The following is a 23,526-nucleotide window of genomic DNA, read 5'->3' as shown; positions in this document are numbered from 1 at the left end:
GGTTTTCTCCAGCTTGTCATAGAAATCTTCCTTTATATCGGTGGGTTTGTCCTCCGTGGGTGCATGGACATTCAGTATGCTCAGATCTTCCCTTTTCTCTGAGATACGCCATTTGAGGGCTGAGTGCCTTAAAGTCCATGACGAGGTGCTTAGCTCGTTTGCTTACCAAGAAACCTGTCCCCTTTATGTGGTGCTTTTTGTGACAGCTGTAATACACGCAGTAGTCTCCTTTTTCAAAGATCCCATTTCCCTGCCATCTAATTTTCTGTAGAGCCGTGATGTCTGCTTTATATGCATTTAGTTAATCTATTAGTGTCTGAAGGGCGCCAGGTTGATATAGCGTTAGAATATTCCATCTGCAAATTTTTAGATCGTATGCCTTTTTTCGTTTGCCGGGTCTGTTATCCTCATTCCGTTCCAATGTTTTCCGAGGCTTGTCTTACTCTTGAGGTGTCGCCACAATATGTTTTTTATAGAAAATTATTATAGAAAAATTTTCAAAATATTTTATTAATTTTATTTGAATATATTTTTCAAGATTTTTTTCTAGTGACGGCAAGATACTAATTGATATGTAGTTACCCAATACAGTGTAGTCACCTCCCTTATAAATAGGTCTTATAATACTACATTTTGATTCATCGGGACTTTTTGCTTGAAATAAGATTATATTTATAAAATGGGTTATAATCGGACCTAAGATTAAATTACGTGTTTTAATATCTTTCATCCTGATACTATCAATGCCTGGAGAAGAACTCTTCATTTGGCTAACAATACTTTCTATATCCGCCGCTGTTGCCCTCGGTAGGTACACGCTTTGAAGCATCTTTTCTGGTTCAAATTCAATTGTCTTATGGTTGCACTTATGTCACATATTGTAAACACTTTCAGAGAAATAATCAACAAAATCACTAGTTAAACTTTCTTTTGTTCGATCTTTCAAGATATTTAGAAGCATTTTCATTACAGTCATTTTTACATTTAGTTCCTAAAATTTTAATACACTCCTCCCATATTTTTTTTAGTCTTGAAATTAGTTTTTGAATTTATCATTATAGTAAGTATATTCTTTCTCGTAATATTTGTTTGTTGGAGCATTTTTCCAACGTTTATATAAGTAATCTCTTTTTTATTTTTATTTTACATAAAATATCGGAAGATATCAATCGTATTTCGCATAAGGCTGGATTTTGGATATACGTATCGCAATTGTGCTATATTTACATATACAAGTCATCAAAATAATTCTGAAATTTTTTAAAAAAAGTAAAACAGTCATTTTCTTCTAGAAGTGATTTCCAATCATAATTTTGGATATTATTGTCGATATGTCTCTGCAAAAAAATCGTTATGTTTTCAGTTTTATTCAAGTTTACTTGTTCTATGGAATCTAATTGAACATTTATAGCCGTAGTGTGGTGATCTGCAATGTTATAATCACATATGCATGAGGATATTGAACACACACTTCGCCATTGTCTTCCGCTAATCCTTACAAAAAAATGATCGATACACGAGCTTTTTATTTTCTGTTGAACGATAACTTCTCTTGTTACGTCATCTATACATTTTAAATATAATTATCGCCAAAGGATATTTTCATAAGTTATTGTGAAAATATCCTTGCCAATAATCATTTCTATAATTGTTTAAATTTAAATTTATGTCATTAAAATATATTATTTTTAAACACAGAAGATATTTCAGAAAAAAATGCTTGTATATTGTCGGTATATAGCTAAAAGATTTAAAATTTCGTTATTTTTAAGTGACGATTTTACGAAAACGTTTTAAAAATATTTTGTCTAGATAAATATTTACGAGAAGGCGAGATTATTTTGTACATGTAACAAAATACCTCCACCGGATTTGTTACTTATGCAATAGTGATACGAATTAAATTTCATAGAATCCAACCTGTTCCGAGCGTATTGCTGTTTCACAAAGCATAAGTATGTCAATGCAATTTATACCATTCTTAAAATAAGCATGAAAGAGATCCCAGTACTTGCATATTAACCTAATGTGCAGTTCTACACAAGTTAGATTATTTGTTTCACATTTTCTTGTATTCTGTATTTTAATCCATTTATGCAAATTATTAATTTTACAATAATTTTTATCTATTTCATCATCAATATAACTAAAAGACTTTTTTCATTTGAGAATATTCACTTGTAATTCTACCATCAGTATGTTTAGAATTTAATAGGAGCGAATAAAAATAAACAATTATTTTGATGAGAAGGTAACATGTTACAATGTTATTAATATAAAGCGAATTAGTATTGGTTATACAATTTGATAGTATACATTAAAAATCTTACATTCGTTTGCTGCCAACAACATAGTGTGAGTTTACATATCACATACATATGTATTTTAAATTGATTATCTTCATTAATGTTAATTATCATAATACTAAAATATAACAAAGGATTCTCATTTAAAATATATTGTAGAATTTTTTAATATGTAAAAATTTACATTCAATATTTTTTTCGGCGATTGCGAGCATTTTTTTTATATACCTTACAGTTTTTTTTTTCATTTGCCCTGTCAAAAATGTCATTTTATATTTTTCATTTTGAATACAACAATTTTTGCAATTTGGTTGTTTGTTCTTGTTCCCGCATTCGCTATATGTGTGATCAAGACCGCAGTAAATGCACACAGGCTTTTCGTCCTTCTCTCTCTGCAGACATCTTGCAGTACCGTGTCCGAAGCGTAGAGAGTGGTAGCTTTGCATAACTATATTTGCGTCTTTAACAAAGATTCTTTGGTATCCGATTTTATTTTTTTCTTTGTTTACGAGTATTTTCCGGGTGTCACTATTTACTTTAACCACATAATTAGATGTATCATTAAATTTATTTTTAATTATTTTCTTGACGTTGAAGACAGGTTTATGTTCTTTATTTTCCGACATAATTGAAATTGTTTCATTTTTAAACCTCCATTTTTTACCATTTTTTGTCACTTAACTCGACCATTTACTTATCGAAGTTGGTTGAGAGATATAATTCAATTTCGCTTCAAGGTTTTCAACGCTACGATGGTAATTGGGCTTATACTTTAGATACGTGAAATATAATTTCCACAGGCGTTTTACTTGAATAATCCCCCTCACAACTTCAATAGAATTTAAGGAAGAATGATCTGCTCTTCACAGCTGTAATGCTGCTAAACAGCAAGAAATTTCCGCTAGCGACGTTCCGCGTAGTTTGTGGTTGCTTTGTTCCTTTTCCACAATTCGTTAAAATTATTAAAGGATCATTTTACATTACTGTGACAATCAGGAACTGACTGGAAAAAATTTACACTTGATTTAACCCTAGAAGCCTAATCTATTTTATAGGTACCTACATAAAGTCTTAACATACGTCTCAGAGGCGAACACATGTAAATGACAGCCAGTTGGCCAAAATATACCTACTTGTGCCCTATTTTTCGATGGAAAGTTAAGGTTGGTAAGTAAACTAATAATAAAACACAGTTTTATCAATAAAAACTACTATAACAGGTATTTATTACAACGAATCAAAACATCATGCTTATATTCAAACAAAAAAATCATCTTCTTAAAAATCAACTTGAACATATATTTTTTTTTAATAATCATAAATTTTTTTATGATCAATTTCTTATTCTTAGGGCAAACATTAAAAGTAATCATGCTTTTAATTACTAGCTATAATTTTAGAGCAATCTACGACATCACAGACATCAACTATGTGCTCAGAAAATACTGACTTTTTGCACTTACAGCACACTTATTTTGACATTATGTTTTTTTAGCAGTTTTTTTTTGGGCTCTGGTTCTCCTGCCGGAAGTTTATTACCTGAATCAGTAGATTTTGCGAGAATTTGGTTTATATTTTTAGGCAATCAACCGAATCTGTGCTGAGTTTCTTGATGAATTCTCTTTTGTTTGAGGGTTTATTTTATCATGTTGTGGCCATAAACTACAGAAGAATTGACAAAAGCCATGTTCAAGATGCCATAGAATACAGCCATTGACCATCTATTAGTTTTGCGGCTGCACGATATTGAGGAGCACATTTGATCAAATGAATCTACTCCTCCTTTTGTTTGGTTTTAGAAATGAATCATGTCAGGTTTGTCACTTGAATTATTAATTATTGCATTTTCATCACAAGAATATTAAAGGTAAACCATCTTTGCAGGTTTTGGCTTGTACGATAGAAGTGTCAGAAGACTATCAACACAAAACACAGAACTGCCGACCGCGACAGGTCGAAATTTCGAGTTCTTTAATTGTTCGTGGATTTCCCGCTTATTTGATCGAATAGTGCCCACTATATTTAATTTGTTATTTGAGCTAGTCCTCGAGAGGTGCGGACTTTATTCATAGCTGAAGTTCTGTGAAATGATTGACCCTTATTTGTTGACCAAACATCCCGCGCCCATTCTTACCGCGAAGAGTATTTCCAGGAACACGAAAAATGCTTCGAGTTGGCAGATTGCGAAGCATCAGCAGAATCAGATGCTAGGTCAGCTTTTGAAATTTTGAGTCGGCTTCTTCAGTGGGAGCAGATTCTTGTAAAAGAAAAACCTCTTCAGTTACATAGTTAATCTCATCTTCGCTTTGAATGTCGTCCAAACTGGCTGTCCTCGTCTTCAAGAGCTGATTCTCCCAGAGAAATACTATCTTCTTGGTCTAAGATTTTCAAAATATTATTACTAATTAATATATTAGACCAAGACATATTGGTATCTGAAACAATGCCAAAATAAACATTAAATGGACGAAAAATTAACAAAAGTAAAAACCCATAATCTTAGTTAAAAGTTACACAAAGCCTAAACATACGTCTCGCAGGCGTACTATACGTCAAAAACTCAAAAATGGCTGGACTTACCTTAGTGATACAGATACCATCAGCGAGCTCCCGTCGGCCACTGGGTTGGTTAAAAAGCACGAGGCCCTAACTTCAACCGTTAGAAAGAGAAATAGAATTTATGTTTGTGTGTACGCCCCGCAGGCGTAGATAAGGCTTCTAGGGTGAATATTAAACGCAATTAATGAATTAAACGTGATACTGTTTATTTTTTTGTATTTCTTGAAATTTCGCGTATACTTAACCGTTTATTAGAGTTTCTTGGAATTAATTGTTCTATTAATTTCCGTGAAAAGCGTAGGTACTAAATGATTTTTCTCGGTTTATTACAATTAAATATATTATATCCTTTGATTAAAATTGTAGTGTAATTAATTGTTTCATATATAAATAATTTAATGTGATTATTAAGTGTATGGGCTCGTTTATTAAAATTCATTTTTAAAAAAGTTCTTTGTGAATCCTTTAGGTTCCTGGGAAGTGAAATTTTGGAATAAATATATTGGTAACATCGATATTTTTCCCGGCAAAGTTGGTTAGGCATTTATTACAATTAAATATTGTAGTGTAAAAAGGTTGAGTATTTAATCGATAGATGGCGCTAGTCATAATGCTTACTCCAGATTCCGCCAGATGTCGCTAGGGTGTAACAGGTACTTGTGAGATTATATTGTCAGAGAGCAAGCTCCTCGTGAGCCAGAGAATTACCTACCCTCGGGTAATGAACATTTAATGGATAAGCAACATGCCATAGGTGCCTTAGTTTTGCTACGTTTGGTAATATAGCAGGGGTGCCTGGGTTCACCGTGTGAGGTGTGTTCAGGAAGCGCCTGTCCCCCAACTGCGTGGCGTGCCAGATCGGAAGAGGCTTATTTGGAGAGTCTCTTTGACCTCTCTAACTCTCGATCTATCACCTTACGCCGTAGTGGTAGGGATAAATTCATATGTCCATCACTCTTGAGAGGTCAAAAGGTCTCCATCAACCAGTATCTCCCTATCCGATCCTCCACGCAGTAGGTGGGCAAGCCACCGCCAAGACCTAGACAAAAACATTATTCCATGAACCCGAGCACCCCTGCTAAGTCACGTTGGACTCGGTCACGATGAAGAGTAATGGAAGGTATGTGTGTTCCGCCCACCTGTGGACTTGCGGTCCAGCGAGCGCGAGAAGAAGCAGCAACACCAGCGAGCGGTTTCGCACCCGAAGTTCGTGGCGTAGGAGCCGTACACGATTGGGTTCATGCAGGATTTGGACACGACCATGATGAAAAAGAGGTCCTGCAGGCGGCTGTAGACTTTCTCGGCGCTCTCACGGTCGAACATGTACCTAAAACAAATAAATTGACTTATTATTTATTTATTTATTTATTTACGGACAAATAGTCCATTAACAACATATTAATTACACGAATAAGTTTTATAAACAGAGATGACAGTGAAAGGAGAGCATATATAAATGAGGAGCGAAGACAATAACAATGACAATAATAATATAAAAGTAAGAATGGGAGATAATAATAAGTCAAAATATAAAATTATATTTTTCATACTGGTAAATTAGGGTTTAATAAATGACAGCATTCGTATTTTCATGAAACCCTGGTCAAAAAGGGAGAAAAATGAGTATTGCTGATTTAAAAAAAGCAATTTTTTTATTTTTTATTATATTTTAATGAAGGTTATTAACTAAATCATGTGCGCTACCCGACTTCCTAGACAATATCTGTTCTGAGCCGGGTAGCAGTGTAATTACATATATTTTGTAGCCAAATCAGGGCTTAGTAAAAATACAAAAGAATACATAAAATAATGTACATATAAAATATTACATACATATTTAAAAACAAAAAATTAAACAAACTTTAGTGTGAGAGTTCTTATTGAGATAAAGTAACCCATAAAAACTTATCATATGTATCGAGTAGGTAAAGTTGTATTTAAAAGTAAAAATAAGTACGAAAAATGCTAGCAATTGCATTTTAAACATTAGAAACAGTAAAATTGTCTGCGTAGGTGTAAACAATAAAAATATATGAAATAATAAAACGCTCAATTGCTTAACATAAAGGATTGACTCCTATCACCTTTAATCAGAACAACTCAGCAAAGGTTCTCCTAGTCGGGTGTTCAAAACATTCTCTATCCTACCACACACTTCGTTTTATAAAAATCATGCAAATCAAAATAAATATTATAAATATTTTGTACAATGTGAACAAAATAATAATTGTATAAACTTGCTACGTCGCGTCAGTCTAGTTAATCATAATTTAGATCATTCGTATAGCACCATTTTTGTGAAAAATCACCCCAAGGGCGCTGTAAAAATATGTTTATGTTTTTTAATTTTTTTTATTATTTTTTTTATGAAAATCTCCGGATAATCCAATACATTCCTCATTTCTGGAATTAAAAGTTAATGGTTTTAATATTTTTCTATTCAATTCAAATCATAAACAGTGCGAAAAATATGGGCTTATAACTGAAACATTATTACACATAACACACCACTTTTAAGATGTTTTCTATAATGCAATCTAAAAATTTAATCAAAAAAGAAATAGCTTCCTCATGACCTTCCTTGACCATAAACGATGAAAATAAAGTCGCAAGTAGAGAAATTCGTGTGGAAGTCTTTAAATCTTTAAAAAGTATCTATTGTGCATTGATACACGTGGTTGTGTGCGAGAAAGAGGCAAAATCATATGGCCGCTTTGCGTTTCTAAGTAATACAAGTGCGTTCTATAGAAAGGTTGGCCGTTTAGCAGTTCGATTGATTCATGGAACTATTTGCTGTCTTGCTTTATTATAGTGCTATTTATGTGTAAAATTAGTCCTTAACGAATTGATGTAAGCACATAGGTTTAATAAAAACTTTGTTTTTAATTTTTAAAAAGGCGTGTCATCTAGTAAAAGTATTGCTTGCAACTGTACACTTGTACATAGCCTAAAAATATAACTAATATATACACACAGCATTTAAATCTTTAAAACGGTATAACAATAAATTCATTCTGTGAAGAATGTGTCATCAGTATAGAATAGGTACCTACATGAAGTGGTTGTTCTTTGTCTGTGAGGTATGTGTCATTAGTATAGAATAGGTAAGTCATACCTACATGTAGTGGTTTAAAACGTATGGTGTATTGTATTTATTTACGAGTGTAAAAATATGGATAATTATTATTTTGATACAAAAAATTCCCTTAAATGGAACAGCTAAATAATTTGAGGTTTTTTCCAGTTCATTTTGAATAGGTACAATGAAATTTCAAATATCTGTCGTTTGGGCAATCCATTACTGATATTTTGCTGGAATATAAATATTTCTAGATACTCATAAAAAAAACTTTTACAAGCCTAATCCACTAAAAGTGTTACAAATTTCATGAAAACAGATGTCAATGCCCAATCCACAGCCTAAGTGGGAACTCGTGCTCTGAGTTCGTCGAAATCCTTGCAAAGACTGACTTTGTTAAATAATATTTTATGCATTATATTTCCGTAAACGTAGATAGTCCGATTGGTTGCATTATTAAGATATTTACGGATACCGGATTCCTGATAGTAGACCTGAGTTTCACCAAAAAATTTTAAAATAAAGCAAAAACATAAGCCACTTATCTTAGTACTAGAGAGTACTATTCGGTTCCATGCTGACTCAACACAGTGATTATTTAACACACCTTTAAAAATTGATATAAAGTCATTATAAACGATGAAAAAGAAATTATAACCTAACCTAACCTAACCTCGTTAACCCAGTTAATAAAAATTTTGTTTCATCACTTTCCATGACTTTAACTAAGTTTTTAAAGATGTGATGAATTATCATTTTGATGATTTATCCGGTCACCATTTTTATGGCCAAGTGTGCAAAATATCACTATCTCGGAATAAAATTCTAGATTTATGTAAAAAACAAAAGCCACCCCGGGACACTTCTTTATAAAATAGATATTTTTTATAGCTGAAGTCTGCGGCATTGACCGGGGTTTAAGTAAAATTATTCGAAATCAGATGTAGACAGTAGTTTTCCTCACCTTTTGAAGGTCAAGGCTGTAAAATTTCATCAAAAATTGTCGAAATACTGCTTTAGGGGGTATAAAAAGCATGAGGGGCATTAAGGGCACGAGGGTGGTTTTTCGAAATCGTATATAAATACTGACTTTCTTCTGGTTTTGAAGGTCAAGTATGCGTATTTTCACTAACCTCGGTATAAAGCCATGGATTTGTAAACAAATCAAATCCACGCCGCCCGCAATATATCAGATCAATATCTATTAAATGAAAAAAATGAAATCAGCTACAATATCTACAATCTAAGTGTGATTCTCGATAGTGAGTCATAAATGTTACACTAATCAAATCACAAAAAAAAGTGCTAAAATGGTTGGATTAATTACAAAAAAAAAACTATAAACTGAAGCCATTCAGAGTTGGCTTCGAATATATTGTGGTCTCCATTTATGCATTCCAAGATATTTGTAAACAAAATTGAATCGATTCAGAAAGAAATCATATAATGCATTTCTCACACCACCAATTTGATAGTTCTCTTGATGCAACTCTATTTTCAAAATTACGAGTACGTAAACAATTTGCATATACCTACGATGTTATTATATAAATCAATCAACATTACTGACTGTCCTGATTAATTAAACGAAATTGAATTGAAAGCACGGAATAAATAAATTTCAGTCAAAATGTTTACATAAAAGAATTGGTCTCAACATACTGTAAAAACATTATCTCTAGTGTAGTCTGTATGTTTTCAATTGTAACGAAAATAGATATCAAATCTGTTACAATGTATACCAACTAAACCAAAGTATATAATTATAGATATTATATTAGAGTAAGGAAATCAATAATTGGTTTCTCGATTAAGTAAATTGCATATATATATAATGTATACAACATATTAACCAACTATGCTGTAAGCTGTTAATTCCCCTAAAAAGGAAAAATTAAATCAATATTATCAATACAAGTATAAAAATACAGTTATTGGATGAAGAATGCTTAATTGATTATCTATTGATACTTGCAGGATAAAAAAATATGCGTCTTTTATATGATAACAGACTTCCATAATTCATGTTAGAGTATTCATTACCTAATTTGTGTAAGCGATAAGTTGGTAAATTTAGTTTTTGTGTTAGAGTGTTGTTTGTTATTATAATATTTTATTTTATTTATTTTTACATTAGATACATTTAAAGCAGACATACCAGTAATAACATAGCATTAATAATAATAATTGTTTATTATTGTAGAAAGCAATCACTTTGTGGTTTGACAAATTTAATAAAATAAAATATTTTTTTGTTTTAAAACCACGATATTTATTAATTTAAGAACCGACCGGTTTCGCTTTACTTAAGCATCATCAGGGTACAAATTAATACAGTATTAATAAATATTGTTGTTTTAAAACAAAAAAATATTTTATTTTATTAAATAATTATTTATTCCAGAATGTGGAGAGGTGAGTGCAATCCCACACATTCCATAAAATATAACTACAATGTTATATACCTACAGAGATTCAAGTAAGTACAAATAAAATAAAATATAAAATGTAAGTTTGATAAAGCAAATAAAACATAAGAAAAAGTAAAAGGAACCATATAGAAAATATATAGAATGGAGAGTGATATCATAAAACATTTACATTTCTTGTTTTTCTTGTAAGCTTATTGGTATATCGGAGGGATAATTATGGGGGCCAATATTTTTCTCCAATGTTTTTCGATGCTCGATCCTGAGGTCTGGCGGGATTCGGGGATGAGTACGTTTCTGTAGTTGTTGATCCTTCCCCTCGTTCCTGCTTCCCTGGTTCTCATTAGGGCTGCAAAGCCGGGAACTCTCCCCTCCATGAACATCAAGGAGGCACTGCAGTACCTTGGAAGTCCGAACATTATGCGGTAAGCATTGTTATATTGAATCCGAAGCCTTTCCATGGTTCGCTTTTTGAAATTGGCCCACAGCTCGCAAGTATACAAGGTAGTGCAGAAAGCTGAGAATAGCGTCCATTTCACCTGCGGGCTGCAGAGTCGAAATCTTCTATTAAGCATGTTACTTTTTATGCTCAGTGCTCGCCTCTGCTTGTCGATGTCGTCGTCATCCATTAAGTTGTTGGTGATGATATACCCTAAATATTTCGTTGTTTCTACTATTATGAGAGGTTCTCCATTCAAAAATGCTGGGGGAATATTTTTTGGTCCTTCTCTGTATTTGACGATCAGCAGTGCTGTTTTTTTCGCGTTATATAACATGTTTGTTTCGAGTGCATATTCTTCACAGATTTTCAAGGAATTTTTAGTCCCCTTATTGTCGGTGCCATCAGCACCATATCGTCTGCGTAGCTCACGTTGTTGATGCATTGTCCTCCAATATGGCAGCCTACCCCAGCGTTATTTAACCTGTGAGTTAATTCATCCATTATATGTTGAACAGTACTGGGGACAAACAACCTCCTTGTCTGACACAACTCTTTAGGAAAAAGGGTTCAGAGAAACCATATTTCCATTTAACGAGGTTTTTTTGTTGACGGTGCCATGTGTCGAGAACTCTTACTAATTTCCATGGTAGACCTCTTTCTTTTAGTTTGGTCCATAAAAATGGATGTTAGACTCTGTCGAAAGCCTTACTAAGGTCCAGAAAGCAAGCGTAAGTTGTTGTTTTTCTCTTTCTGTAGTATTCCAGCGTCCTTTTTTCGCAGAATGTGGCTGAGTCCGTGGAGCATTCTTTTTTAAAACCCATCTGATTGTTTTTCGTTTTCAATTGAGGTCCAACTTGATCTAAGAGAACTCGTTCAAATATTCTGAAGGTGGCGGTGGCGATGGATATCGGTCTGTAATTTTCCTGTAAAGTTATGTCTGTCAGTTTAGATTTTACTATCGGTATTATGATTGTCTTTGTCATGTCTTTGTGTAGATAACCACTCTTTATGATATCGGTGAACAATGTTGCCAGTAGTTTCAGAATCGCTACCCCTGCATGTTTGACGTGTTCGGTACTTAAGCCGTCATGTTCTGCTAATGTTCCGGATTTCAAGTTTTTAATGGCGGTTTTCACCATGTTTGCAGTGACTATAGGGTCAATGTCATCATAGGCGTTCAAATGCGTTTCGTTTGAGGAGATGGTCGGCGTGGTAGTCACGAAATGTTTTGTGAAAATATTAGCAATTACTTCAGGATTTGTTTCTCCGTTTATGTTGCACGAGACTTTGGAACGCATGTTCAACATTTTATTAGATTTATTCCAAAATGATTTGAAGTCCCGATTATCTAAGTCCGCTGCTATTTTATCCATCTGGAGTTGTGTCGAATTCTTTTGGCATTTTTTTAGAGCTGTTTTGAAGGTGGCACGCTTTGTCCTTCTATCCTCCGCGATGAGACTATTGTGTGGTCTCCCATTATCAATCCAGGTGAGCATCGATTGTCTTAATTCATTCCATCCACAAAGTTGCTTATATTTTGGTGAAGTAGTATTTCTTAATATACTAGCGGCACTATATCGTAATGCTTGCACTATACATCCATAGAGGTGTTTTATTTTGGCACGTTCAGGGTTGCCACCGTCCTCACGAAATGTATTTTTTGACTTGATTTTAGCTAGATAAGTTTGCGAACATGAGTTATGAATTCCGATATCACGTATATTTTTCGGATTCCATAATGCTGGATCCCTTAAGGTGACACAATACCCCTATAACGGGGATTTGCCCCGAAGCTCACATTTTAATTATTTCTGATGAGCTTATTACTAAAATCTTAAATGTTTCTAGAGGGATTTAAAGGGGTGCAAGTTATTTATATTTAAGATTAATAAAAACAGGATCTTACCATTAAATATATTATGTAAAACGATAAGTACATTTTATTAAATGTTAAATGTTGTAAGATAAGCGGCAAGTACCAGATTTTATTTTTTTAGACGATGAATTAGTAACTTTCCGACGAATCCTTCAAAAAAGATTAGAGATTTTAATAATGTATTCATAAGAATTAATTAAAATAAAAACACTCGCTAAAATTCAATTTCTGGCCAGATAAACCAAAGTCGAATGCCAGTACTTCAAAACTCTGGATTGTCTGTTGTATATTTGTGTGCGCGTCGGCAAGGAGTAACTACGTATTGATTCAGACGCCGCCAAAGTTCCAGCCTATAAGGTTGTTTGTCACCCGGCCCGTCGCTCCGGTCATTTCTTTTACGTATTTTTTTATTTAATCAAACGATTTCTTTGAAATCTATTAGTGAAATTTTCTGTTTTTTATAATTTAACTTCTTCCTCAAGTGGGTAAAGGTTTTTTGTATGTTTCACCAATATAAAAGAATACATTATTTTTTTTCAATTGTTTATTCTAATAATAAGTACATTGGTCATGTTTCAGATAAATGTGGACATTGTTAAAAAAATATGAAAACAGTTTATTTAGTAGAAGTTATTTTAATTCTTAAGTTTCTTTATTTATTTTATTTATTTATTTATTTATAATGTATCACAAAAAACATGGTAAGTAACACATTATTCCCAATGAGTTGAGATAAAACTCATTACGGGAAGTACAGACACATAAAATACATTTTACAAGGATAAATTACACTTTTAAAAAAACACAACATATTGAAAAGGAAAAGAAAAATAAATAAAAAAGGAAAAATACATTGTTAAGAATAGAGATTTTAGAAATACTGAGAGACATCTATACACATGAAACATAGTAAACCAACATATGAAAGCGAGCGAAAATTCACTGGTTTAAAAACATTTTCAGGAAATAATCTTTAAGCGTTTTAACTAATATTTTTTTTGTTAGTTACTGATTGCTTTATTTCATTAGGTAATGCATTGTATTGTCTATATGCAATATATTGTAATGAGTTAATACCAAATTTTGTTGTGTGGGTAGACGATGCTAGGTGTATTAGATTTTGGGACCGTGTTTTGTGCTGGTGTATGTCTGAATTAAATGCTGGTTTGATGTTAGTGTGTGAGGATCTATGTATGATTTGTAATATTGTACAAGTGATATTGTATTTAGGTAGAACCGTAAAAGGAAGTATGTTTGTCTTTAAATATATATCTTTGATATGTGTATCCCACGGTAGACGGTAGATATTCCTTATTGCTCGATTTTGAATCACTTGTATTTCTGATATTTGTTTTTTAGTAATAGTGCCCCAGATACTAACTAAATAACTCAGATGGGAGTGAATCATCGCATAGTATGTGGCCCGTAGTAGAGATGCAGAGAGAAGACCTTGGAGTCGGTACAGTACGCCGGTTATTGGGGATATTTTAGATTTCACATACTCAACATGGGAATTCCACAAAAGTTTAGAGTCTATTAATAGCCCTAAATATTTCGTGACTTCTATATTTTGGAGCTTCTCAGTTCCAAGTGTGATATTCATGGGCACATAATCCTTATTACCGAAAGTTAGGTAGTGCGTTTTTTTATATTGAGGCTCAATTTATTAATACGCAGCCAATTAGCTAGAATTGAGACATCTTCATTCATTTGAGACTCCAGGTCACTCAGGCTTGTACTGTGATAATAGATTACAGTGTCATCCGCATAAAGTTGGAGGTTTCCAGAGATACCACATTTAGTTATGTCATTGACATATAGCAAGAAAAGCAGAGGCCCAAGAATTGATCCCTGTGGCACTCCACATGTGATTTTACCTAAGCCACTCGAGACACCTTTGACTTCAACAAGACAAAATCTATCATCTAAGTAGCTTCGGAGGAGATTTAGGGGCTTCCCAACAAATCCCAAATATTCCAATTTCTTTAAAAGTATTTCATGATCGACCGTATCAAAGGCTTTTTTGAGATCTATAAATATGGCTGCCACATATTCACCCTGGTCTATATACTGTTGAAGGTTGGAGATAAAATCAAAGGCGGCACATTGAGGACTAGAATTTTTCCGAAAGCCATATTGTGGTGGTGTAAGGATATTATTCGCAGATATGTATTTTAGGAGTCTATCTTTGATTATGGTCTCAAATACGTTTGAAAAAACCGATAGAAGTGATATAGGACGGTAGTTAGAGATACATGTTTTACAGTCTCCTTTGTGTATAGGTATTATCTTCGCTAACTTTAATTCATTTGGAAACTTTCCCGAGGACAGTGACCAATTAAAAAGTTCTGTAAGGTGACCCGCTAATTCTTCTTTACAAGTCTTAAGAACTGATGGTGTTACTCCATCGAGTCCCGGTGCTGCTTTCAGCTTAGTTTTAGAGATGATCCTCAGTACCTCATCTTTGTTTGTCCTAGCCATGTACAAGGATTGGCAAGCCTTCGGTTCCACAAATACGGTATTACAGTCATCCGGGAATGACGGAATGGTAGCAGCTAGCTTTTTTCCTATTGAGAGAAAAAACTCATTAAATGCGGATGCTATTTGGCTCGGATCCTTAATTACGCAGTCATTTACCACGAGGGATTCTATTTCGTTAGTTGGTTTATGTGTTCGGTTTGATAGAATAGAGTTTATGATTTTCCAGGTTTTAGTGGGGTTATTTTGGTTTTGTTGAAAGCTGTTCGCATAATATTTGTGTTTTAGATTTCGCCTATAATTAGTTTTTTTTTTATATTTACTCCACACAGGAGGCCCTGAAGAAAATAATTTCCCTCAGGGCCTATGTCATCTTTGGGGATGCTGTGTGGAGGGTCTTTTTGTGGAGAGGAAGGAGTGAACATGGGTCTTGAAGAGTCCCATGTTGTAGGAGGGAGGAAACACAGAGGCCGGCAGTTCGTTCCACAGCCGAGCTGTTGAACTTAAGAACGAATCGTAGAAGCGACCCGTTCTCATGTGACAAGTGTCAACTGTGTACAAATGTTGGGCGCGCATTTGGCGTGTATCCCGACTACGCACCGGTGCCGAAGGGATCAATGACGCTAGTTCCTCAGAGCATCTTCCATTGTAATACCGATAGAACAAGGACAGCATACCTACCTGACGCCTGTGCTCTAAAGATTGCAGTCCGTTTGTTAAGATTGGGGAATCTATCAAACGGACCGCCCGTTTCTGCACAGAGTCAAGGGTTTTTTCAGGTATTTTGGGGCTCCAGACCAGAGATGGCTGCCAAATTCGACAGTAGGGCGCACTTGCGATTTGTACAGGGTGAGCAGTTGTGTACTATTAAAGTATCTGCGGGCCCTGTACAGTACGCCCAGCTTCTGAGAGGCCAACTTTACTCTAGCTTCGATGGAGCCCCCGTACCTGAGCTGGTCACTTATAGTTACACCAAGCATATCAATGGAAGGCCTGTACGGAAGATTGCTTCCGTTGAAGGAGACTAGATTAGACGTAATCAGACAGGATTGGGTCTTTGAAACATTAAATTTGACGAGATTATTTTTACCCCAGGAGGAAATACTCTAGAGATAACCGTCCATTCTCTGCTTCGAAGCCCTCCGAGCCGTTGGAGTTTGTGTGCCCTTTGGAGGCTTGTCAAACAAAAAGCTATCATGAACTGTACTGTCATCCGCGTAACAATGAATCGGTGCACATGTCAAAAGGTCATTGATGTGCAACAAAAACAAAGTTGGAGACATAACCGATCCCTGTGGGACGCCAGCATTTATGGAGTGCGAGGAAGAGGTGAAACCGTCAGCAACCGCCTGAATCGACCTATCCCTTAAAAAGTCAGCAATCCACGTACACAGGGATGCGGGAAGTCCGTAAGAATGCAATTTGTTGACAAGTCCTCGGTGCCAGACCCGGTCAAAGGCCTTGGATATGTCTAGTGCGACCGTTTGGGTCTCACCGTGACGTTCCAGGCACCGCCCCCAAACATGCGTCACATACGCGAGAAGATCACCGCACTAGCGGTTCCGCCGGAATCCGTATTGACGGTCGTTGATAATTTTGTTCTTCTCGAGGTATGTGAGCAGTTTGTCGTTGATCACACGTTCCATCACTTTGGACAGAACTGATGTGATCGCTATGGGGCGGTAGTTAGCCGGGTTGGAGCGGTCACCTTTCTTGGGAATAGGGTGAATTACCGTTTTTTTCCAACCAGAGGGCACAGTGCCACACTTCAGGGACATTTTGAAGAGCTTTGTCAAAACTGGAACTATTTCCGCAGCACACCTCTGCAATACCAGGGCAGGTATTTCATCAGGTCCACTAGCTTTGTTAACATCGAGCCCCCGTATGACGTGGAGTACATCCCGATGCCGGATCCTCAGCTTTTTCATATAGAAGCCGCAGTGAGGAACCGACGGCGGAACAGCACCTCCGTCGTCGAGGGTCGAGTTTTCCGCAAACATTTTCCCTAAAAGGTTTGCCTTTTCGGTGGCGGTGTTTGCTAGTGAGCCGTCAGGTCTGGTAAGAGGTGGCAAACTGGGTTTGCAAAAATTTTGACCTATTGAGCCCGCAAGCGACCAGAATGCTCTGCTGCCATGCGGGCAGGCAGCCAGCTTTTTGCTGATCTGCAGGTCGTGTTCGAATTTTGACCTATTGATGATTCTCTTGCATTCCTTTGCCGATTTGTTGTATGCTGATCTGCTTTCGGGCGTTCGAGATGTGTTGTAGGCTCGGTAAGCCGCGTTTTTTCGTCGAACTGCTTCGGAGCATTGTCGACTGAACCACGAATTTGAGCCCACACCAGTTTCTTTAGTAGTCGATTGTATGAAGCCTTCCATCGCCGAATTAGTAATGGTATTTCTCAATCTCTTTTTAAGGGTGGGTTTTTTAATTTACCTTTACTTTTAGCAGTGCAGTTTACAGTTACTTTCGCAATACATTTGACATTTAAGGAAAAATGAGTTTTTTCACGACGCCAACTGCTAAAGTAAAGGTAAATAGGGATGACAGCATGATAACTAATCTAATTCCCAAACTTTTGTTTTGGGACCTGTTCATATATTGTTTTCATGTGGCAACTCACACATTAAATGTCAAACATTCTATGAATTCTATGCGTATTGCGTTGTTTATGATTGTATCTTCTGGTGTAAATATTGTTATTTAAATAATAATAATGAGTTTTATCGTCGAAAAGTAAGTAAAAATTCAATTAAATTAATATTAATAGTTATTTTTCAATATATAACCAATGTATACATGTTTGCAGCGAACGTGGAAACAATTTTTCGGCGAGGGAAATCGACATCTTAAAAGATTTGCTACAAAAATATGGAGCCATAATTATGTGCAAGAGATCTGATGCATTGGGCTCACGTGACAGGGAAAAAGCCTGGAGCTCTTTGACAAGTGAGTTCAATGCATCGACAAATGTGCTCCGGACAACGAAGCAGCTAAAATATAAGTGGGAATATATAAAGCGTGTTGCTAGAAAGGTATTACAATCACTACTCATTTGATGTTATCTCTCATCTATTCGTGATAATTTCACTTGTTTATAATTGAAAAAAATGTGTGTTTTGTATATTTTAGGAAGCTGGAAAGCAAAAACAGTCACAGCAAAAAACAGGTGGTGGGCCTCCCATTCCGCCAATGTCGGAAACTTCTGAGTGGATTTCGGGCATTATGAAGGAATCCATTGTGGGGATTTCCTCAACATACGATGGAGATTGTAAATTCTCATAGACACGTCATATTCCTAAGGAAATAAATGTATATCATGTGATGTGGTGTGTAGATGCAGTAATGTCGATTATCTCTTGCCGCGGGGTGTGGTGATGAATACTGTTGTCTCATTATTTCATCATATTTTTCATGCAGTTTACAGTTATTTTTATATAATAACAAGTTAAACTTTTAACAAAGGTGATGTCTAAAAAAAAAACAAGCCGGTTTGGTATTTATATAAATATAATTCATCTTTTCAGCTACATCAAACACAAACAGTTCTAAATTAAGCGCTGACAAACTACAAATTATACAGCAGCTCATGGGTTCAGGTAAGAAATTCTCTAATTTTATAATGTTGTATAGATGCTTGAGATCCTTGCGGCCAGGCAGATAAACATGTAATTTACAAACTTCAATCTCAACCTGCAAAGCAACCGCCCGTTAAAGACTTGCTCCCAACAACTGTCATCATTTCTTTAAGCAGAAGTTTAAGTACATAGCTATTTTTTGATTTCAGAAGAAAATCCTGGAATAATAATAAATTTTATTAATTTCTTATACAATTACAAATTAGGATTTAATACATATAAGAAATTAGGTTATATAAATTTTACAAAAGATTGTTTTAGCATTTATACATAGAAAAAGAATTTTCAAGAAATGTGGAATTTCCAAAAAAAATAAAATATCAAGCAGCGGTGAAAGATCTCGTCAATGTGGAGAGACTCTTTCAAGAATCAGAAGAATTTCCCTTCTGAATCTCTCCTCACTGACGCCAAATATATCAATCTCAGAGGAGATTTGGTTCAGGAGCAATATACTCCTTCCTACCGGGAGAACCATTGGCAGGTTAGTTCTGCAGGCAGGAAGATAGAATAATCTATGATGACGTTGTCTAAGATAGTCATCTGGAACATAGAGACTCACGCGCTCCAAAATGGCTGAGTTCTCAATATAGCCTCGCAGCAGTCTGAATGAGTGGGTAGCGGCATACCCCTCCCTTCTGAGCTGCAGGGAGTGAAGTCCCAGCATGCCCAGAAGAAAGTTCGTCGGGTAGAGCCATGGATAGTGGCCGTACTCCCTCATGTAGAGAAATCTTAGAAACTTTTTTTGAACCCTCTCCAACATGAGGGAGCACCCCACCTCATGAGGATTCCAGATAAGCGAACCACTCTCCAGCCTACTGCGGACCAGGGAGAAGTATAAAATCTTTAGAGCACGGGTATCCCGAAAAACTCTGACGGTTCGGAGAAGAAACCCTAACATTTTTAAGGCCGACTGGCACACCCCTTCGATATGAGGACGAAATGTCAACTTATTCTCATACATAATCCCAAGATCCTTTATATTTGAAACTCGTTTGAGATAATGACCTGTGGTATGTGTAATGGATATACTTCCATGTCAGCAGTCATCAGTGGTAGATGTTGACCTTATAAATATTGAAAACCAGAATAATTTCCCAGCAGAAACTCCCTTGAGAAGTAAGTGGAAACATTTTTATCAATAAAAATTTGTGTATAAATTAATTTATGCATCCAATAAATAAAAAAAGTGTGTTTATTATCTTTTTCCAGACATTCGCAAAAGGTTTCATACAAAAAATTCCCCAAAACAGACAAATCTTTCTGTCAGCACTACTAATTTAATAGAATTGAAGGAAGAGAAATTACAAATGGAAATAAATATGATGAAGCGGGATAGTGAAAGAAAAGAAGAAAAACATGCTGTTGAGATGAAAAACTTTGAACTACAAAAAAAGATGAAACGGGAGAATGAAAGACAAGAAGAAAAACATGCTATTGAGATGGAAGACTTAGAACTAGAAAAAAAGAAAAAAGTTTCGAAATACTTATATTACAAAAACAATTAAGTGAATTTAATTGTTAATTAAATAATAAATAATACATAAATCATATTTTCAAAAGAGTGCATCATTTCAATTCCTCGTTTTCTTATTTCTTATTCCATATAATGTGCACAGTACACACTGCACGTGAGTTACAAGTGCGAGGTACAATGGGTTTTCACATTGCGTCTCTGACAGCCAACCTAAAAAAAAAAAAAAAATATTTTAAATATGTATATAAACCTCCTCTGCTTCCGCCACATTCATACATCTATGTATTGAGTTGGATCCTTCTAATTTCTAATGAATTTATGTCAATGAAAACCTGCGAAGGGTCAATTAATGGAGTACTGTAAGAAAGTGGTTATCTATGTTCATAAATATGAAGGATACAAGGGATAAATACTTACTGGTCAAAATAGGAATGAATGAGTGCTTCCCTAGCATTGCTTCCAGGGGTGGTCGGCGCACCGCTGCCACCGCCTTCATTGTTATCCATTCGGAATCTATAGAGATCAACATACATTTCCGGATCTACCTCAGGAATGTTCTTTTTTAAACAAATATTGTGTAAAACTGCGGTGGCAAGTATGACACTTTCGATTCTGTTTTGATTTAATCTTAATTTGGTCGCAATGCAGGGAAAACGTCTCTTCCAGACACCATAGGAACGCTCTACTGGATTGAATATGGCATCTTTTGTATAGTTCCTGCCCTGGTGTAATTGGATTTCTAAGAGGTGTTAAAAGGTAGCGCTGCACGCCATAACCCCAATCTCCATTCTCCAACCTGCCTTTAATGTTGCTAGCATTAAAAATGGTGCTGTCATGGCTAGCTCCTGGCCATCTACATACAATATCCAAAATTAGTACATCAGCATTACAAATTGTTTGGACATTGTATGAGAAATAACCTTTACGGTTTCTGTATAACTCCGCAGTATTTCCACCTGAAATTATAAAATATTGTAGTATATTCCAATTGCATAAATATATGCGAAAACCAAATATTACTGTTTTGTCTCATTTACATTCATACATACTCATCTATTTTTCTGACTCCTGACATGGCCCGACTTAAGTATCTGATTCACTTGATCGTGCCACGTCTTCCTCGGGCATTCCAGACTTCTTTCACCATTCACATTTGCGTCATATGTTCTCCTTTCCTTTCTTTTCCTTCTTTCTTCATTCATTCGCTCTGCATGCCCAAACCATCTGAGGGCCCTTTCTTAATCTTACTTATTACAGTTAAATAAAAACACGAAAAGCTTATTTACCTGGAGATGTTATTGGTACATGGGTACAATCGATGGCTCCTATAACATTTGGGAATTTGGCCAATCTATGAAACTTTCTGTTATTCTCTAACATTTCAGCGTCACTTCTGGGCATTGATATAAAGTTTTTATTGAGTGACGCTATCGCCTTTGACACATTGAAAATTATTTTACATACTGTACTTTTGTGTACATTTGCAATGTCCCCAAGTACTCTTTGCATTGAACCAGTTGCATAAAACCGCAAAGCCAGTAACAACTGTTCAGATGGTTTGACAGCATTATTCCTAAGGAGAGAAAGAAAGTCATTATCATTCTATTTACGTGATGTAATTTGAATAAATTGTTGTAAAAATGTTTGTAATTTCATTTTATTAACCATTACTTACATATCGGTGGGAGTACATATCATATCTGCGATTAATGTAGTTAAAAGTCGAGCAGTTTCCTAATTGACACGAAATCGGCAAATAAAATCATGATCTTCCATTAGATACATGTTCCGACGTATATTATGTCGCTTAACACGTCGCGTCATATTCATTACAACTTCATCATCAGAACTTGAAGAACTGTCACTTGTTGCAAACATTTTGTTAAGTAATATTGGTAATATATAATAGCAAATACCGCCAAATAGCTACAACAAAAAATAACCTCTAAACTCTTGAACTGTCACTTCGGCAATGGCAGCCATTTTTTACTTTACAATTAGCATTTACAGCACGGTTGCCTAGCTGTAAGACTGTAGGTAAAAGTAAACGGTAAATGTCAAATGAAAAAACTCATTTCTATGACTTTTACTATTTACTTTTACAATTAGCATTGCATTTAGCATTCTCGGTAAATGAAAAAACCCACCCTCAGTGTTACAAGAGTAAGATTACCAGGGTCTTGTTTCCACTGCTTGTGAATCTGGTTTCGTTCTTTGATTAATGTATTTAATTTGGAATCAAACCACGGAGTATTCAGTTGTACCCGACTTCTTAATCCTGTTTTTGGTGTAGTTGTACCTGATTTTATTGCCTTTTTAATGTGATAATTGAAAGTTTTAAAAGGGTCTTCTGAGTTGCTTAAGTTGATCGTGAAATTGTTATCAAGAAGATAGGATTTTACTGACATACTGTTGATGATAGGTCTCGTAATCCAGGATTTGATTCTATTATTAAAACATTTTTTTAAGTTGTTCTTATAATCAACAATAAGTATATTATGGTCACTAAGTGGATCATCAATATTCAATATAGTAGTCTGAATGTTTTGCCTATTTGATAAGATGTGATCTATTAAGGTGCAGCTTGTATCAGTGACTCTCGTGGGAAATGTTTTGTTATGTATTGAAAAATTGTAAGATTGTAAGATGTTGCAAAAATTTAATAAAGAGTGTGTGGATATGGATATGTCAATGTTAAAGTCTCCGAATATTAATGTATCTTGTCTACTATCGTTCAGTATTTTTTCTAGATGTATTAGAAAACCCTGCATTTTTGTGTTGGGTTTTCGATAGATAGCATGTTACCGGCCATATTTTATATTAAATGCCATCCCGAACTTTGCAGATTTTCTGCGCGCCAATACTCGGTCCTCGAGTAATGTTCGGGATGGGCAGAGCATGAAACTGTCGCCAAGGCATGGGCACACAAAGGATTACAGGTTCTACTGATTGTAGTGAAATGAAAGCAGTAGTTTTGTTTTTGCACATTATAAAACATGGAGAATATATTTAAGTAAACATGTTACATATTATGACTCGGTACTTACCCCCAGGGATCAAAAATTGGTTCTTAATTCTATCTAAAACTGATTAACCACTTAATTACGGAAAGTGAGCGGGGAGCTTCCATACGGCCGGCGGTGGTCTGTCCCAGACAGATCGAGCTGGCACCATCAGGGCTTTGGTCCAGGAGACGGGTCCAGCGTCTCCGACAAGGTGGCTGATAAGCGGTTCTGGAGCGTATCGGG

General features: G+C 35.3%; 1 protein-coding gene and 1 long non-coding RNA gene across 2 annotated transcripts in view; one reads left to right on the top strand and one right to left on the bottom strand.

Moving 5' to 3' along the window:
* Positions 1-5,963: 5,963 nt before the first annotated feature.
* LOC149425799 (adipokinetic hormone/corazonin-related peptide receptor variant I-like) overlaps positions 5,964-23,526 on the bottom strand; it is a 375,276-nt gene continuing 357,713 nt past the window's right edge. Inside the window, exon 5 of the mRNA XM_089643523.1 lies at positions 5,964-6,192. Coding sequence (XP_089499649.1) covers positions 5,964-6,192 — 229 coding nt within the window. The remainder of the gene's footprint in view (positions 6,193-23,526) is intronic.
* On the top strand, positions 17,820-18,434 carry LOC149425801 (uncharacterized). The gene is made up of 3 exons (XR_016303551.1): positions 17,820-17,902; positions 17,976-18,201; positions 18,299-18,434. It is a non-coding gene; the product is annotated as an uncharacterized LOC149425801 (long non-coding RNA).

This window comes from Hesperophylax consimilis, chromosome 2, assembly GCF_061612785.1.
Source record: "Hesperophylax consimilis isolate HC1 chromosome 2, BYU_Hcon_1.0, whole genome shotgun sequence".
In the NCBI taxonomy this organism is placed as follows: domain Eukaryota; kingdom Metazoa; phylum Arthropoda; class Insecta; order Trichoptera; family Limnephilidae; genus Hesperophylax; species Hesperophylax consimilis.
This window is presented reverse-complemented; position numbering and strand designations above follow the sequence as displayed.